The following is a 19320-nucleotide window of genomic DNA, read 5'->3' on the forward strand; positions in this document are numbered from 1 at the left end:
CCTTAACCACTACACTACCACCACCCACTAGAAAAAGAGAGTGCCAGGTGGTAATATGGGTACAGTGTCAGGACCACCATGCCTACGATATGCCGCAGCCTCTTCTAAGTGTCTCCTAGCACTAGCATAGACAGAAGTCAGGTACTCTTGATGTTACACCACCCAATCAGTCGGTGGACTGTGCCTGTGGTCACCTCCAGTATTTCCAAGTAGGTGGTCGACTGGTAACGTGGCTTCTGACCGAAAATCAGCTCGTATGGGGAGTGTTGTGTGGACTGGTACACGGTGGTATTATAAGCGAACAGGAGCTGAGGGAGCAACTGGGGCCATTTACGCTTCTTTTCAGGGGGTAAGGTCCTGAGCAAGTCATGAAGTGTCCTGTTGAAAAATTCACATTGACCATTCCCCTCTGGATGATAAGTGGTGGTTTTAGTCTTTGTTATGATGTAGGTGTCATACAGTACATGGTACATGGTCCCATCCACTTTCTGTGTCTGGGACCACTGCCCTTGGTTCACTCCACTTGTCTTAACGGGTATGTGGTCGTCCCTGTCACCAAAACCACAGGTATCTGGAAATACAGGAATCAGTCTCTTGCAGGACTTTCAGGTCTCTTTTGGTTCAACCAGGGATGGTGTCCACCATACAAGATTCTGTCATCCAAGAGTCTTGGATAGGTGCACTCGGCAGGGGGACGTCCAGGCCGCGTGACACAGATGGCAAAGTGTTAGTGGGGCTTGTGGGAAGCCTAGAAAGGGTATCGGCATTGCAATTAGCTGTCCCAGGACGATATTTGAAGTTGTAATAAAGAGGGCAATCTGAGAAACCCAGCAATGTTCCAGAGCGCCCAGTTTCACTGACTGCAGGTATTGGAGAGGATTGTTGTCAGTGAACTTGTTGCCCAGAAGACACTTGCCATTTTTTTCTGTGATTGCCCACTTGACTGCAAGGAGTTTGAGTTTCATGGGACTATAATTTGACATGTTCCTCTCACTTGGCCGCAAGCCTCGGCTAGCAAAGGCTATTGGTCGCTGTAACCCATCCTTCTCCTGTGACAGAACTGCCCCCAATCCTGCATGGCTTGCATCCGTCTCTAAGATAAAGGGACGACTGAAATCGGCATAACCTAATACTGGTGCTTGAACAAGCCATTCTTTTAAGGCTCTGAATCCAGAAAAAGTTCTAAAGGCAAACCTCAACGTGACTACATTCAATGTTAACTATCCAATATTCAGATGTCTGTAATTGAAATGTATGCAAATTAGTGCATAATGAGATATTGTTAAATTACATGCATAAACATATATTTTCAGAAAACTTGTAATGCAAAAAAATATTGTCTCTACATAAATAATCAACTAGTAAAGTTTTAAAGAGTTACATTTTTTACCCTATTCACCCGTTCTGTGTTGCCTATGGAGGCCAGATTTAGGCCGCAAATGCTAATTAGCAGGTTTAAAACTAAAAAACAGCTAAGTAAGTATGATATTCAGAATCAGCCCCCAAAAATTAGGCAGAATACCCTCTTTACTAGTGTTTTCTCACATTTGACCCCCAGGTGATAGTAGTCCCAGTCTTAATTATGCATTATATAAATTATGATGTCATCTAAGTGTGAAAATGGATTGTGAAAATTTGAAGACAAAAAAATCCAGCGGAATTACACAAGACACCGTACTAGATGCACAGAGAGCTGGGTGGGGGGGGGGGGCAGGGATGGAAGGAGTGCAGAGAGAGATGCAGTGGTAAATTGTTCCCTCCTTCCATGTTTTCTGGAGGTCTGATGAAGTGATGGAAATAAAGACCTGTTTGGACCAGCCACTGCAGGGGCTAAGTGCAGTCACAGCAACTGTGTGTGTGTGTGTGTGTGTGTGTGTCCACAGAACGGTCCAGATGTCTGGCAAAGCAGCCCACATCCCAACCCCGTTCCTGCCTCTCTTCCTGGCTTGGGCGCGAAGCCCGAAGTTGACACTGTGGCTGCGAATGAGAGGATGATTTCGGCTGCGAGTGGGAGGATGACTGTGGCTGCGAGTGAGAGGATGATTTTGGCTATGAGTGGAAGGATGACTGTGGCTGCGAGTGGGAGGATGATTTTGGCTGTGAATGAGAGGATGATTTTGGCTGCGAGTGGGAGGATGACTGTGGCTGCGAGTGGGAGGATGATTTTGGCTGCAAGTGAGAGTAAGTAGGTAAGTAAGTAAATCAATTTATAAAGCACATTTAAACACAGCATAAACTGACCAAAGTGCTGTACAGCGGATAACTAAAGATAAAGACTAAGACAAATAATACAGAAAAACACATTGGACCAACAGTCATAAGAACATAAAAACATAAATATAAGAGGATGATTTTGCGAGTGAGAAGATGATTTTGCAAGTGAGAGGATGATTTTGAGCTGCGAGTGAGACTACAATTTTGAGGAAAACAAAGCAGAAGACTTATCCTTCCTATTTGCATTTACTTCTAGTAACCAATGGCTGCTTGAAAAGTAGCATGAAAGTAGCTTGTAAAACAATACATTACAATTTACGATACCACAAAATACACACTTAACATACACAAAACTGTACATTTTGATGTTTAGTATATGTGATTTCTCATTACACATACTTACACACATTGTATTATTCAATAATTGTTAAATTGCAGCAAAGGCTACATGTAAATCTTGTAGCGCGACCATTTGACTGTGTATTTGATCTTTTTTAAACAAAGAAAGACAACAAAGACAATTTGCAATTTGCAACAACATGTTTGTGCGCATGCTACAGGAACAATGTGATCGGTCATAAAAGTGGATTGTGTCTCGACATCTCTAAGATCTGAGCATCAAAGCTGACTGTCTCTGAAAGAAACACAAGGACACATGGATATGGCTCGACGTCTCCTGAGTTGACTTGAGGATGAGGCGTCGGGACGCGAGGACAGGTGGCAGGGTCAGACATGGTTATCTCAGGATTGGAAGGAAGCCCAGTGCCTCAGGTGTTCTCATCAGAGTCTCAGCCAATCAGTAAAGCAAGCAGCCACCGAGTCAGATGTTCATAAGTGCATACACACACACACACACACACGTAAGATTACATGGAAATCCGTGTGTGTGTGTGTGTGTGTGTGTGTGTGAGAGAGGTGGGGGTACCATTGACTAGGGTACGCCATTTTCTCCACTGAATGCAAGTTTATTATTGTTTTTATTATGTAGTAATAATCAAACACTGTTAGCCCTATTGTTAAGGTTGCCAACCGTCCTGAATTGTGCGGGACGTCCCGTATTTTGGGTGATTTTGATTTGTCCCGTCAGGGACAGATCCATTCCCGATTTTCAATCACAGCTCATCGGCCTTGTTAACTTGTCAATAGTAGGCTACTGTAAATGCACCTGGAACAAAGTGTCCAGTGCGCGCTACCACGCATCTCTCGCACTGTCGCCGCGGCACCAAAAGGGACAGAAGGGGCACCACAATTTAGCCGGAGAAGCTTTACTGCAAACTGCTTTACTGCAAACTGCTTTACTGCAAACTGCTTTTCACTCTTCTTAGAAATGCAGCAACAGCTTCTTACATAAGGATGATACTTTTTGGGTCCTCTCAGTCTCCATACAAGGATACAAGGAAGTTTATGGTCACATGCATATAGTTACTGGATGTAAGAAATGCAGTGAAATGATGTCTGGTGTCAGCCTATTTGTGCATTAATGGGGGTTAGTAGATTAAGTGGCAAGGGCTGCATAAGAAAGGTGGGGAGGATTGGGATTGGGGGGGGGGGGGGGGGCACCAACAAGGAGCACCCAAGAGCAACAGGGGCAAGGAAAAACTCCTTACTAAGAAAGAAACCTTGGGCAGATCCACGGCTCAAGGGCTAACCTAACTGCCAGGGGTCTTGGTGTGTGTTGGGGGATGACAAGGGAGATGGGATAGTGTGCTGTGTATGTGGGGAGAGGGCAGTGTGCAATATGTGTGTTGGAGAAGCTTCCTCATGAGACAATGTGCTGTGTATGTAGGGGAGAGGGGGGGGGCAGTGTACTGCAAGTATGGTGAAGGGACTTACTATTGCAATCAGAGTACCGATGTATGTGAGTGATGACAGTGAAGATGTATGTGTGGGCGGGAGGGGAGTGGAACAGTGACTGTGTGTGTGTGTGTGTGTGTGTAGTGTGTGTGGGGGCAGTGCGCTGTAAGTATGTAGAGGATGTGTGTTGGAGAAGATCCTGAAGACAATGTGCTGTGTATGTGGGGGCAGTGTGCAGCAAGTATGTAGAGGAGGCTTACTGTAGCAAGCAGTGTGCTGTATGTATGTGAGGTGATGACAGTGATGATGTAAGTGTGTGTGTTTTTTGTGTTTGTGTTGGGGATGGGGGTGGGGGTGGAGGGGCAGAAAGGCTAGGCAATCAAGGACATGGGTAGATAGATGGAGGAGAAATCAAAAATAATAAATAAAAAGTTCTATGGAGATGTGCAAAAGTTGGAGAAAGTCAGATATGTGTGTGTGTGTGTGTGTGTTTTGACTTGTGATGAAATAAGAAAATAAGTAAAAGGTCTGTAGCATAGGGAGAGGGATGTAAAAGTGCTAAAAGTCATGTAGGTGTGTGTGCGGCGGGGGGGTCATGAGTGCTGAAGAGTGAATGAGTGCAAAGTCAGTATAGTGTGAGTTCAGGGTTGGGAAATGTTTGAGAGTGCTGAGGAGTGAATGTGTGCAAAGTCAGTATAGTCTGAGTTCAGAGTTCGGATGGCCTGGGGATAAAAACTTCTCCTGAGTCTCTCAGTTCTGGCTTTGTGACTACATAGGCGTCTTCTTGATTTCAGCGGTAGGAATAATGCATTGTTAGGATGTGTGAGAGTCCTTCAGAATCTTTTGGGCTCTTAGGAGTACTCTTCTGGAATAGATATCTTGTAGAGCAGGAAGTTTAGTTCTTATAGTACGTTCAGCTGAGCGCACTACTCTCTGCAGAGTACTACAATCTCTAACTGTGGAGTTCCCATACGATGCTACCAGTTAGAACACTCTCAACCCCATAAGTGTAGAAGGCCTTCATGATGGATGTAGAAACTTTGAATTTCCTTAGCTGACGAAGGAAGTAGAGTCATTGTCTGGACTTCTTCAGAACATATTGAGTGTTAACAGTCCACGTTTGGAACGCTGCGCCGCGCGACAGTGTTTCAGACGGGACTTTTTTCACACGCACGCATGGTGCCACTGCGAGGCATAGTGAGGGTAAACACAAAACACAAGTTTTTCCCCTGAAGTATGACCCTTAAGGCTTAATTTCTCCTTAGGTAAGGGGTTTATTTAAGGGTGTTGCTAAGAAATAATACCTTAAATTGTTTCTTTAGTTAAGGAAAAACGTTAAGGGATACTGCATTGAAAAGGATTTACCGTCACGAAAATTCTATTGAGATTGTTCAACAGCTGTAGCTGGCTAGTAGGTGATGTCGTTAGTTAGCAACCCACCGAACACAGTGAAGTTTAATGATCTTGTCATTCATCTCACCTTAAGAATATTCGCTGAAATGATCCAGGTAGCAAGTAAAGCGTGTTATAGACATGCACTGAGCAATACTAGCTGGCTAGTTAGAAATGATCCTGACTGTCATCAGTGCACCAAAACGAACTTTTTTGTTAATGTTTTGCCTAGCGAACCGAACCGAAGCTCATGGCAGGCTAACAAGACATCCACATCCACATGAAGTTAACGTTAGCCTACCACTAACGTCATGTAAACCACACAATAACAATACATTTCTGATAGGCCTATTTGACAGAGTAAGCATATTACCAGAGAGGTTTTTATTTTAAATTGTATCATTTTCAAAAAAGTATAATTATTGCAAGTTGCACTACTTTTTGTATTGGTTTTATACAAGATGTTTGTGAAATTTGCACAGTAAAACTTCTGTATTTTGACTGCAATTGTCTTTGCATTCTGATTAGATTCTTCATTAGAATCATGAGTGGCTCTTTGTAAACAGCATCATTTTCTGGGGCCATGCAAAACTGCATTTCCACTAGTGTGGAGTTATTCTACATCATGACAGTAAAATAGTAGCCTGGCGAGCCAGACCCACATTAAAATGTAGGGTCTGGGCACTCACCGTTCGCAGTGCTCAGTCCGAGGGGCGGGATAATCAGTTGTCTTTCAAATTCCCTCTGGCAATAGGACGCAATAGGATATTTGTTTTCAAGTAGCAGGGAATTCAAGCCAAACCGTTGCAACTCTGCCATCAATCATTATGTTAAGCCCACCAAACGACTCTATACACGATTTCAATGTCCTGATTAAGTTTCGATTTCTGGAGCTCACAAGCCAACGGAGAGTTGCTAGACTAGCCCTGGCAGCAAATGTAATTGCTAGGGGTGCGTCTAGATTTCTAGGCTAAAATAGACCATCCTTAGTCAATGTACTGCAGCAATTCCTCTCTCAACCTGTAGAAAATGCTGTGAACATCTGATTATGCATGGTAAAAAAATACCGTCATATACCGTGAAACCGTAAGAATTTTGAAAAATACCGTGATATACATTTTTGGTCATAGCGCCCAGCACTATTAAAACGTGACTCTCTCTACAGGTTGCCCGCTGATCATTAGTGGGGTGTAACTGTAGTTCTGATGCTGCCTTCTGTAATCCACTACCATTTCCTTGGTTTTATTGACATTCAGTGTCAAGCTGTTAGATTGACACCACTGTGCCACCTCATCAACCTGATCCAAGTAGAGCTGTTCATTGTTGTTACTAATCAGACCCAAGATCACTGTGTCATCTGCAAACTTGATGATGGAGGTATGACTACTGTTGGCTTTGCAGTCGTGTGTAGATGTTGTACAGCAGTGGACTCAAAACACAGCCTTGGGGAGCACCAGTGCTGATGGTTAATGTGTCAGATGTCAGACCCCCCACTCTAACCACTTGTGAACGGTTGGTGAGAAAGTCAAATATCCAATGACACAGGGTGGTGTTCAGTCCTAAGGCCTTCATCTTTGTGACCAAGGTGAGAGGTACTATCGTGTTGAATGCTGAACTAAAATCAATGAACAGCATCCTCACATAATTCCCATTCCCCTCCAGGTGAGTTAAAGGAACCGTATGTAAGAAATGTATTTCAATTAATCATAAAATGGCCCTGATATGTCACTAGACATTAAGAAATCATGTTCATTTCAAATACTTATATCACTGATAGCAGTAGTCCTGCCAGGATATTGTCATTTAAAAAGTGAAGTTGCAGCCCTCAACTGATGTTGATGTTGTGTTTTGACATGTCATGTTGTGTTTTGGCCTGATGCGCCACCCTCCACCTATCTACTAATCACAAAGTCAGTAGTGTTTCAGCATTCCGGGTTGGCAACCTCAAGTCAGGGGGGAGGGGGAGGGGATACACCTCTCTACAGTAATTTGAAAGTGACTGCAGTACCGGTTTTGGCCACAATCTTACATATGGTTCCTTTAAGGTGGTGTGCATGAGGTTTGAGATGGCATCCTCTGTAGACCTGTTGGCTCTGTAAGCAAATTGGAGGGGGTCGAAGGAGGCAGGGAGGAGGGATGAGCAGATAATGTTTTTCACAAGCTTCTCAAAACACTTCATCACTGTAGACGTCAGTGCTACTGGGCGGTAGTCTTTCAACATGCAACAGATCTTATTTGAACGTTATGCTACTCGTTTGGGAACGAGAGGGAGAGAGGGTGGACGTTTCCAGCTGGCTTGTCATTGTTGGTAATTGATTTCACCTTTTTAATATAAGAAACTTTTAAAAGGAAATCATGAGAACAACAAAAACAACGCAAGGAGATTGCGGAATTATCCGGTTCACATATAGGCCTACCCTGGAAAAGAGTTCTCGCAAGAGCACAATGGAATTGTCTTAGATTATCAGGGTCTGGATTTTCCAGGCTAGTTCACATATGCTACTGACCATTTATTAAATGTGAGGGCACTTTGACATAGGCCGCACGCAAAATGTAAGACGCATTTCAAAGTGTAGGCTACTCTTGTCTCATAAGAGTAAAACATAATGATGGACCTAGTCTTGCACGCTGCACTGTTTGTAAACAGTGACTTTAGCATTGCCCACAGCGGGTTAAATTATTGCAAAAGACATGTTGAGGTGAGTTTAACAAATGTCAATTCATGTGCATATTATTCAGGCCTATAGCCTACTAGATGGCTAGTTGCCAAGGCTACATGAAAAGACCAAACTACCAAAATCTACATATTTTATTTTCACAATTTCTATCTATAGGCCTTCCTTATTTGTTGTACTGACAGTATTGTATAGGCTAATTTTTTTTTTTTTTTTTTTGGGGGGGGGGCTTCGTGATGCCTCCCTGAAATGACTTTTTGCAAGTTGGGATGTCTGCCTTTGTGTAATGGAATTGGTGGGTCTTGAAGTCTTCAATAAATCGTTTCTCTTTAACTAAGCATTTACATGAATCACATGATAGGCTATGCCAATTGAAATATTTCCACTGGTAGCTAGGTGGCTCATAATTCACTTTTAATTGCAAACATAAAATATCTAGCTAGCATCATTTGAAGACGGAGCCCTGTATGACAGAGCCATAGAGATCTGTATAATAACAGAGCCGTATCTCCAGAGAATGTGATATCTCTATGACAGATGATATGCACTGCCATCAAGCGGCGATAACATGTTAGTGCATTTATATTAATAGCGAAAGTGCTTATCTTTTTTCATGACAAATCTATTTTCACATCACAGACATAATTTACTCATAGGAAATCGTCATGTTAATGTGTTATTCCAATAACTTAGAACGCATATTTATTTTATATTGTCTGTAAATGATTCCGGATCTCATTTCGGCGAATCGGTGACACTCAAAGTAATAATACATTTACCCTGATACATTTGTTGTACAACCCGGTTTCATGTGTGGGAAAGAAAGAGTAACCTTAGGACATACGGATTTCTTCTGTCAGTGGGGTGAGTTATGGACTTAAATGTGTAACGCCAGAACAGTGTGCTATATTATATATTAACCGTCATAATTTCATAACTGTCTGAATAATTAACGGAGAAAACAACTTGGATTGACCGCTGTCCGTGAGCTACTATATTAGCTATCCATAGCTGACTTGTGGTAAGGTAGCCCAATGTTAATGTTTATAGAGGTAAAGTCAGATTCGTCAACTAGTTTCGTCAACAGATTCGTCCCAGTTTCCCACCTCCAAAACTAAGTTATAGATAGTGACTTTCATCTTGTGGAATAGTCACTGTTACATGCTTTTGATCACTTCCTCGAATGGCACGTCATCTGAGGTCAGTTACAGTAGGTTAGCCTACATTATAATTTTAACATTCTTAAAAACTCTTTGTTCAGTCCTGGCTGAGAAACAAAAATACTTTCTCGGACGGAGCTATAAAATGTGTTAACTAACATGTTTGAAGAGCACAGAAGGGAGTGTAATTTGATGGGCTGTTGACCTTACATACCAACCTGGTTGTCGCCAGAATCGGCCTAAAGCTTTGTGATCTTTCTGCTGAATGTTTCACCAACATTCTTTAATTGTGCTACCCATGACTTCAGTAACACGTGGATGATCTGTAACCATTTTCCTTCTTTGCATCAGGATGCTGGGATTCCTGCGCCTCAGAGGCCCTGACCATTGCATGGTCACCTGGTGTGTGTTGAGGTCCTTCATCCAGACCTCTCTCCCCGCTCTCCAACATCCCTACCCCCTCCTCACCCAAAAAGCACACCTTTGCCTCCGCTCCACACCCCCCTCTGTCTTCCCCCATCTTAACTCACCCGCAGGGAGGCAGGGAGACCCCTCTCTCCTCCTCCGCAATCCCCTTACCTCCCAGCAGAGGGCACCCTGTGCCCTGTACTCCCAGGGTCCTTCAGAGCAGCGGCAGGGCTCCAAGCCTGGCGAGGCGACGGCGCGGATCCGTCTGCGGACACGGCTGGCGGTGACGGTGCTGTTCGGTGCGGGCATCCTGGGCACCTGGTGGTACGTGCGCCAGGAGAAGCAGCAAAAGATCCAGCAGCAGCGCATTGAGCAGCTCCGCCAGGTGGCCATTGGGCAGGGCGACTTCAGTCTTCAGGACCACACCGGACAGCGACGCACCAAACGGGACTTCCGGGGGAGCTGGACGCTAATGTACTTCGGGTTCACGCACTGCCCGGACATCTGCCCCGACGAGCTGGACAAGATGAGCAGCGTCGTGCGGATCCTGGACGAGGATGAGTCACTGCCGCGCGTCCAGCCGCTCTTCATCACCGTCGACCCGGATCGCGACGACGTGCCCGCCATGAACAAGTACGTCAAGGACTTCCACCCACGCCTGATCGGGCTCACAGGCACGCCGGACGAGATCAAACACGCCGGCCGAGACTACCGCGTGTACGCCAACGCTGGACCTAAAGACGAGGACGGTGATTATATCGTTGACCACACGATCCTCATCTACCTGGTCAATCCCGACGGACTGTTTCTGGATTATTACAACCGGATGAAGGACGATAAACAGATTGCGGAGAGCATACGCAAGCACATGAAGAACCATGTCAAACTATTCACAGACTAAAACAGAACACAGAGCATGCACAACCACATGAACTATGTCAAAACTGTTCCCTGGTTTAAAAAAGTGGATCTACTGTTGTTGTGGACGCAGGCTGTGGGTCAATAAGTGTGAAATAAAGTGTGATGAAAGTGATTGATGTTTTAGTCACTGATTAAATATCTGCAAGTACAGACCAAAAGGCTTTCAAGTCAGCTGTTTGAGAAGAAGGCTTGTGAAGTTCTAGAGAACAAGTGACAGGAAATTGCCATGTTTTTTTAATGGTAAACTGAAAAATATTTATTTATTTGATTACTTGTATAGGGCATAATATTCTCTGAAAAGTGTAAAAGTATTGAAAAACTGCCTTTTATAACCAAAGACACCATTTGTTTACAGTTTATATGCTAAAAAGACAGACTACTGACACAGATACCCTATCCCCCTTCTCTATGGTCATAGACCTAGAGCCATGCAAGCTCAGGCAGAGGTCGACCTGTCATAAAAACGTTTTCATTTTTAACAGGTATAACTACATTTAAAATTACAGGAATAACTGGAGACTGACATGAAAAGTGCACAGACATAAAACAGAGAGAATTGCCAAGATCTCCCCCTTTCCACCATGCAGTATTGGAGATATAAATAATATATATTTTTCATTGTTTTGTCCTTTAAAAAATGCTTTTTGTTCAACTGTCAAGATTTGTTGATTAACCTAAATTCGAATGAAATTCAGTAAACAAAATCTCATTTATGCAGAAAAAAAATACTCTATTTTCAGACGATGAAGACGCCATAATTGTGTATATATATACACGTCAGCCTGTGTGTCCACATTAGCACTGCATGGCTGTACCAGCCACGAGCAGCTGTAGCTCCCTGTGTATAACATGCTGTGTGTTGAGGGATCACTGGTTAGCAGAATGGTGCGTTCAGACTCATGCAACGGCTTATAGACCTCTGAAGTTTGTGTAGAAAAAAAGCCCCACATCTGCCATCTTTGCCCATATAAGGAGATCCTTATATGAGCAGAGATGGTACCCGGCTCTCCTCATTTCCTCAATGCATGCTGGGACTTTGGCACAATGCAAGTGTAAAAGTCCAGCATGCACTGCTTTGAGCCAGCTCTGAACGCACCCGGTGACATACAAGCTCAGCTGGCCTCGTGCACCTGCGCCTCCATGTGCGCTTGCACATCCATGCCAGTGTTGGCGCTGTAGGCCTTGAGGCGGTCGTGAGCGCGCCGTTCGGTCAGCAGAGTGAGAGCCATGGTGTCCACAGACTCCTCCAGTTCGCCGTCCTTACTGATCTCCACCGTGTAGTCATTGGCCTGGTGACAGAGGGGTCAAGGGTCATATTCAGCTGAGCCGCATACACACGTACAGGAGATCAGTCATCATCTGTCACAAATCGTCACCAAATGTTGAGATTAGCTTAACTTTGATGGCCCGTGTTTCTCGTCACTAACAGTTATTTTGCCTGCTGTGATTGCTATGAATCACTGAATTTCATTAACATTCCAGGGTCTCTTTTCATTGTGTCACTGCTAAACTCTTTCTGTCCGAATGTGGCTTAAGATTTCTAAGCATCCAAAGCAAAACGGGGCATGTCCTCCAGTGTGTGTGTGTGTGTGTGTGTGTGTGTGTGTGTGTGTTTCACTCACCAGCTGAAGGGAGGCTAGCATGTATCTGCAGACCTCATGGTTGTTTTTGCCCGCGACGATGGAGGCAAAGGTTCGCTTCTCTTTCACCTGACTGAAGGCGTTGATTATCCGGTCGCCATAGTCACGGATATCAAACACACCTCTCTCCACCTGCAGGGTCACACACACACACTTCATTTAGTGGACGTTTTTCTCCAAAAATGAGGAATAGCATTCAAGCTACAATGCAGAGGAGACCTTATGTAAAAATGAATACGGCATCAATAAATACTATAACCAGAGCATAAGAGTGCAGAAGTTTAACTACTTTTCAAAAATCAAAGTGTAATAAGGAGAATGAGGTAGAGGAGGGTAAAAAAGGGAAGTGCATGTTGGGTTGTTAGAAGTGTTAGGAGAGGAGGTACTCTCTGAGAAAGACAGTAAGTGTGTGTGTGTGTGTGTGTGTGTGTGTGTGTACGTACGTACCTCAGCAGCGAGATGCGGTCTGATCTGGTCCTCCCAGTCTTGTACTCTTTGAGACAGCGCAGTGACCTTCACGTAGCGCTCGGTGTTGGCAAAAAACTGGGCCTACAAGAGCCATGACAAGAGAACAGTGCGATCACAACTGGGCCTACAAGAGCCACGACAAGAGGACAGTGCGATCACAACTCCCAAAGCAACACTATGCTGCCATCACAACTCTCAAAGCAACACTATGATGCTATCACAACTCCCAAAGCAACACTATGCTGCCATCACAACTCCCAAAGCAACACTATGATGCCATCACAACTCCCAAAGCAACACCATGCTGCGATCACAACTCTCAAAGCAACAGTATGCTGCCATCACAACTCTCAACGCAACACTATGATGTGGATAAGGCTAAATTTCTACCGTTCCCGTGCAGCTTCTGTACCCTGAACATGAATATAAACACTGGGTCACTGGCTAATACTATTCCAGTGACTAGCTGGTCAATTTAGAGCTAATCAGCAAAAAATGCAGCCCAATGTGTCGTCATAAAAAAGTGTCTACAGCGCCCGTACCACATTTGGGTCTAAGTGCATTTAAAAACTTTAAAAAAAGTTAACATATGTACTGGTGTTGATGCTTACCATACTCTTCTTGACCAGGTCTTCATAACTGATTTCCTCCAGCGGCATATCTGATGAATGAAAAGACTGCGTTATTTACATGATACATTATGTATACATACAGTACATAGTCAGGGATGGGCACAAATACATCAAAATGTATTTCCAAATAAAATACCAAATACCCGCCTCAAAAATGTATCAAAATAAACTACAAAATACAGCAGCCAAAAAATGTATCAAAATAAAATACTGTATTTTTGTATTGTCAAAATACTACAAAATACTTCTTTCTAAAAGCCTTTTTCGTCTATCCCTTCACTTGTACACTACCTGGAAAAACATCTGGAAGCAAGAGACTCCTTCCATAATCAGTCAACAGATTAGATATGCTGACCCCTCATGTTAGACATCCCAATATAAACCTCTGCCCTGAGAAATGTTTGGTAACTCAAAGAACCCTTCCTTAAGTATACTTATTTACTCTACTTGTGTATTAGATTGCCAACTATGAATTCAGTGACAATAACTCAAAGACAAACAATCCAAATTGATTATTTATTTAGAAATTTAAATTAGGTAGCATTTTAACCTTTTAAGTTATTTAACACCATCACTACCACACTTATGGCGAGTTTCATCACAGTTGAATAATTTTGTATACATCTGAAACTGGTATGTGCACACAGCCTCTATCAATGTAAATACACAAAAAGGTTGTCACATTAATATCATCCAATCAGTTAAGCCAATAATTATGACATTATTAATCATTTCTTATGTAAAATGTGCAAGAGATTGGAAATGTCCTTGTTTGAGGTAGGAAATTATCTTGTCAAGTCACCATATCACTGAAATATTTTACAGGTCAGAGAACAAGAACAAACTTAAAGTCTAGAAAAAACTGTAAAACAGAAAAAAGAAAGGAAAATAGCAAACTCAAGTGTTGTGATCTAAGCTTGTCAACTCAAGCAGAGACTTTCTAACGAGGAGACACAGCGCTCAAAAAATCCTCCATAGAAATGCATGGGGTTAGTTTGTAACGCCAATATGGCAGTTCAGTGTTTCCCCTACAGTGTATTTAACAGCGGCGCAGCGCCACTGCTGGATTTTCAGCGCCGCTGCAACATAATATCACGAGATTCACTTAACACACTGTAAAAGCACAATGGCCAACGTCATCTCGAAATTGTTTTCTTAAAGTCTTGAGTAAGTAAAGTGCATCAAATCCGCACTTAGCCTCTCATTATTCAGGACATATATGCGGCATGATGTGTCAGGTGATTACAAGCCCAAAGACAAGTCTGCAGCCCATATGGCTAGCCTACGTTCTGAACACGGTTACATTGTTTAGCTATCAGACTGATGGGGTCTTGCTCCGCCACAGTGTAGCCTATGGTGTCATCGTTCACTTGTAGGTTACACAATAAATAGCCTACTTATAGGCCTGGTGACAATCAAAAATGATATTAGTTATATTTCATCACGAAGCTGTTTGTATGCCGTGAATTCGCTTGTAGCCTATGCCATATGTTAAGCTTGAGCAATTCCTCTGATCCAAAGCCTGCTTTGACACATTGACACTAATGTGAAACATGCATCCTCCTCTCCTAGCCTACATCAAATAAAAGAAACCAATTCATGATTACCAAATGAATTTAACATGGGGAAAAAAGTTTGTTGCGATTTAGCCTACTGTTGTGATGCGGTTCTTTCTGCTGATTGGATTTCGTCCGGTGTCGTCAACTCTGAGAACTCTTGCTCCGGCTGACAATTTTATCCAGAGAGCTGATTTCCCAAAGATGAGCCTCCATCAACATTCAACGACAAATTATTAAAAGCGTAAGTAATGCAATAGAGTAAACCAATGTGCTACAAGGTGTATGGTCTTAACGTTAATTGTAGCCTAGACTTGTAGCGTTAGCGTGGGGCTACATGTAATGTTTGCATGGGAAAGCTAAGGCGAACACAGTCTAGGCCTGTTTAAACTTTCTGATAGTTAAAGGAAATATGAGCATATGTTGGCATATCATTATAGCCTAAATTCTGTCCACTTAGCTATAATAGGCTATCACAAACAGACCTTTTTTCGTTTGCGGCATTAGACATAGGAGCCTACATTCTCTTATCAGATAGGCGTGTTCTCATAACTTCAGCGTTCTCTTGACGGTGAGGGCTAACGGTCGCGACTTCAATCAAGTAGCCTAGGTCCTTTTCGAAAGTTAATTGTGAGTGAGTTGTATGGTAACTGTGGGAGTGATGTAGAAGAAAAGTGAGTATTTACTTTTTTTATCGTGGGTTTGTTGTTTTGGGACTGAGAAATAGACTACAAGGAGAGCATCTGGCTACGTGCATGCGTGTCAGCATTAATGGCCCCCAACAATTCAATTCAATTACCAAAGAGCCTTAGAGATGTTCTTTGAAAAGCCCAGAAAAATTAAGTGCTCGTAGATTGGGTGTGGCCTTTGCCATTAAGACAAATTTAAATAAATTGTAAATAATCTTTTTCTGGGTTGTGCCATTTCATTTTTCTTCCATCATTTTTAACCAATAATGTAAAAGAAAGTTGAAAATGTCCACAAAAGAAACACGAAGGTATGATATAAAAAAAAAAAAAAATTAAACCCCCAAAGTAATAGCACCGCTGCTGGAAAAATTTCTAGGGGAAACACTGCAGTTGTCTACACATATCCCGCCCCTTCCACGGCAAAATGTTGACATGTGTGTGATGTGAATACATTGAGCCAATCATATGGTGTGTTGTGAAGACATCGTGCCAATCATGTGTTGTGATCTCGTTGCTGGAGCAAGGTTGGTGTCCTGAAGCCTTGCGCACTCGCATTTCTGCCGAAATAGATGCCCAATAAGTGTCCAAAAAGCGTTGCAATATGGCCGCCAAGTGGAGGGACTTGCCTAAAAGGACTTTGATCAGCCTTGCTGTGAGTTGACTTCAGGAAAACCTTCACGTCTTCCGTGAAGATGAAGAAGTCCAAGTACAAACAAAGCACCAAGTACCTCCAATCTGCAGCACTGCACGTTTTGCGTTGTGATGACTAGTGCAATGCGCATGCCCATAGCAAATGTGAAACAGCGCCAAAATTCTCTAGTGACCGAGAGCGGTATCACAGGGGCTTCATCATGCGAGGGTGCCACAGACAGATAGAGACAGATTTCAGATGTCATCATCACAGTGTTTCACAGAAAGTATTTTACAGTATTTTGAAAATACACAACACTGAAGTATTTTGATACAAAATACAAAGGCATTTTCATTATCTCAATAAAATACAAATTACAAAATAGTATTTTGTATTTGAAATAGAGTGTGGCTACCTTCAGTTCGGACACATATTTAGAAATTGTAGTCGGGTTCGGACACATGGGGGCGATATGCATTGGAAGCTTTACATTTAAAATTCCTTATTATGTTGGGTAACCAACAGGTCTGCTTTACATGATGCAAACGTTTGTTTTTTGAGAATAAAGTAAAATGTAAAAAAGACCTAGCTTTCTTCCTGTGTGCAAGATTTGTTTATCGTGATGCCTGAAATGCACACGCGTTGTCACGACTACATAAACAAATGGTTATGCACATATGCACATAAGCACAGTCTTGGGTGACGTTAAAAAAAGTTGTTAGCCTATCAGGAGATTTTAAGATTATTTGCGTTGCATACTGTGGTAAAGACATAGACAAGAGTTCAACTGGATGAGGATTTCCTCGAGTTGCACCAATTAACGTCGATGCTGCATATCAGTGACAGAGGCACTGTAGTTTCAAAGACTGTTGCAGTTCATTTCACAACTTTTCGTCAATGGTAAGACAAGAATTCTATTTCAATAGGCTATGCTTGCTTGGGCCTCTTGTGTTAATGTGCGCTGTGTGTGACCTGCGTGCGTGCACGCTCATCTGATTCTGTAGACAATTTGTTGTGTGTTCCGTTTAATGGGCTAAAAAGACAGGCTATCCACAAACGTGAACGTTTAATCACTAGCATGGGAATAACTGAGGCATCATCTGTGTCGGGCTCGGGTCAGGTTCGGACATAAAAATGAAAATGCCTGTCGGACGCGGGCCGGGTTCGGACAGAAATTTGCGGCCCGATCCGCAATTTGTAATACGTATTTTAAATACATGTATTAGAAATACTGCCCATCCCTGTACATAGTCATACAGTGTAGATCACGTAACTGCCAAAGCAGGAGGTGTTGCCATTGGCACCTAGCCTAGAAATCTAGACGCACCCTAGCGGCAGCAAATTTAATTTGCTGCCCAAGCTAGTCTAGCAACTCTCCGTTGGCTTGCGAGCTGGAAAAATTCAACTTCGATAGGGCCAATCACATCATGTATAGAGTTGTTAGGCGGGCTTAACATAATGATTAATGGCAGAATTTAAACGATTCGGCGTGAATTCCCTGCTACTTGAAAACAAAGAAGATGGATGTTGCTGTTGGTGAACAGCGTGACACGAGTTAAGCTTTTTTTAAGTTGGCAAAAGTTTGAACTAACCAACTAGCTGCGCTGGAGGGAAAACACATGGGACTCATGAGTTGTAGCGCTATCCTATTGCAGAGGGAATTTGAAAGACAACCGATTATCACGCCCCTCGGACTGAGCACTGCGAACGGTGAGTCCTCAGACCCTACATTTTGTATGGTAATAGCTTTGGTGATGGTTAATGAATATGTATACAGGGCATACGTATGGTTATAGCTTTGGTGATGGTTAATGAATATGTAAACAGGGCATAAGTATGGTTATAGCTTTGGTGATGGTTAATGAATATGTAAACAGGGCATAAGTATGGTTATAGCTATGGTGATGGTTAATGAATATGTAAACAGGGCATAAGTATGGTTATAGCTTTGGTGATGGTTAATGAATATGTAAACAGGGCATAAGTATAGTTATAGCTATGGTGATGGTTAATGAATATGTAAACAGGGCATAAGTATGGTTATAGCTATGGTGATGGTTAAGGAATTTGTAAACAGGGCATAAGTATGGGTCCTTACTGGGTAGACCCATGTCATGGTCCTCGTGATCGCCACAGTCATCCTCTGGGCTGAAGTTGATCCCAAACTCCTCAGGTGAGTCCTGGATCAGACCTGAAAGGGATGGACAGAAACCACTCAGGTGAAGAAGACACAATCCTCACATCTGTTGAACGGGGGCTGACATTTGAGCCTTAATTTCACCCTTCCATCAACAGAATATGAAACAACCGATTTGACATAATGCCAAAACCACCCATGCTCTATTGCAGTACCACATTATACCACATGTGGCGCTGTACTAAATCAAGTCAGTTGAAGGGTGCAGCATCATGTGGCTGCATTCAAAAATACCTCACTTCTACAGAAGCCTAGAGATCACTGAACTCCATATAGCACCCTTTTCCCCTCACGAGTCAGAAGCCTCTACACAGCTGCACTGAGCGACCATAAGCAGCAGTAGCCAAGGTTTCCATGCTAACTGAAATGTAAAATGACATTTCCCTGACACAAATCCCGAATTTCCATTTGGGATATGCATAATTGGGCATTAAAAAAGCAAGGTAGGGCTAACCCCAAATACTCAATCAAGCAGTAATGGGAAAAAGTTAAAGGAAAATTCCGGTATTTAGCACTTTGAGCCCCTTTTCTGGTTTGTTTTGGATGAACTAGAGTGGTGGACACCGAAATTTGACGATAATTCACGTAAATTAGAATTAGGATGAGGCCCTGCTGCTGGGCCATGGTCTCACCCTCAGGCTCCTGGTGCCTCAGCTCCTCTGGGTCCTCTGCCTCATGGTTCTCCCCGACATCCTCCTCCTCCAGGTAGGTTCTCCTCAGTTGCTCATCACTCACTGGGACACCCTGGGGCAAACACACACACAAACACACACATTATTTCACCACCCGCACGGTAAACACACACAAACACACACACACACATTATTTCACACTCCATGGTACACACACACACACAGCAACCCAATTCTCACATGTACACCCACAAATACATAATATACAAAAATACAGTAACTCCTTACTCATGTCATTTCATGATATACAC

The 19320-nt window shown here is 43.0% G+C and overlaps 2 protein-coding genes across 4 annotated transcripts in view; one reads left to right on the forward strand and one right to left on the reverse strand.

Annotated features, from left to right (window-relative positions):
* The first annotated feature begins 8868 nt into the window (after positions 1-8868).
* Positions 8869-10676, forward strand: LOC125310654 (protein SCO2 homolog, mitochondrial). Its single transcript, XM_048268276.1, has 2 exons — positions 8869-8939; positions 9587-10676. Exon 2 carries the CDS (start codon positions 9588-9590, stop codon positions 10542-10544), a length of 957 nt encoding a protein of 318 aa, XP_048124233.1. The 5' UTR covers positions 8869-8939; position 9587; the 3' UTR covers positions 10545-10676.
* A 123-nt stretch (positions 10677-10799) lies between these two features.
* Positions 10800-19320, reverse strand: part of ncaph2 (non-SMC condensin II complex, subunit H2) — a 53248-nt gene continuing 44727 nt past the window's right edge. For all 3 annotated transcript variants that reach the window (XM_048268837.1, XM_048268838.1, XM_048268836.1), the window contains 6 exons: positions 19010-19121; positions 18279-18371; positions 13284-13333; positions 12652-12753; positions 12187-12336; positions 10800-11853 (listed from right to left, as the gene is read on the reverse strand). In XM_048268837.1, coding sequence (XP_048124794.1) covers positions 11677-11853; positions 12187-12336; positions 12652-12753; positions 13284-13333; positions 18279-18371; positions 19010-19121 — 684 coding nt within the window. In that variant the 3' untranslated portion in view covers positions 10800-11676. The remainder of the gene's footprint in view (positions 11854-12186; positions 12337-12651; positions 12754-13283; positions 13334-18278; positions 18372-19009; positions 19122-19320) is intronic.

This window comes from Alosa alosa, chromosome 17 (genome assembly GCF_017589495.1).
Source record: "Alosa alosa isolate M-15738 ecotype Scorff River chromosome 17, AALO_Geno_1.1, whole genome shotgun sequence".
NCBI lineage: Eukaryota > Metazoa > Chordata > Actinopteri > Clupeiformes > Clupeidae > Alosa > Alosa alosa.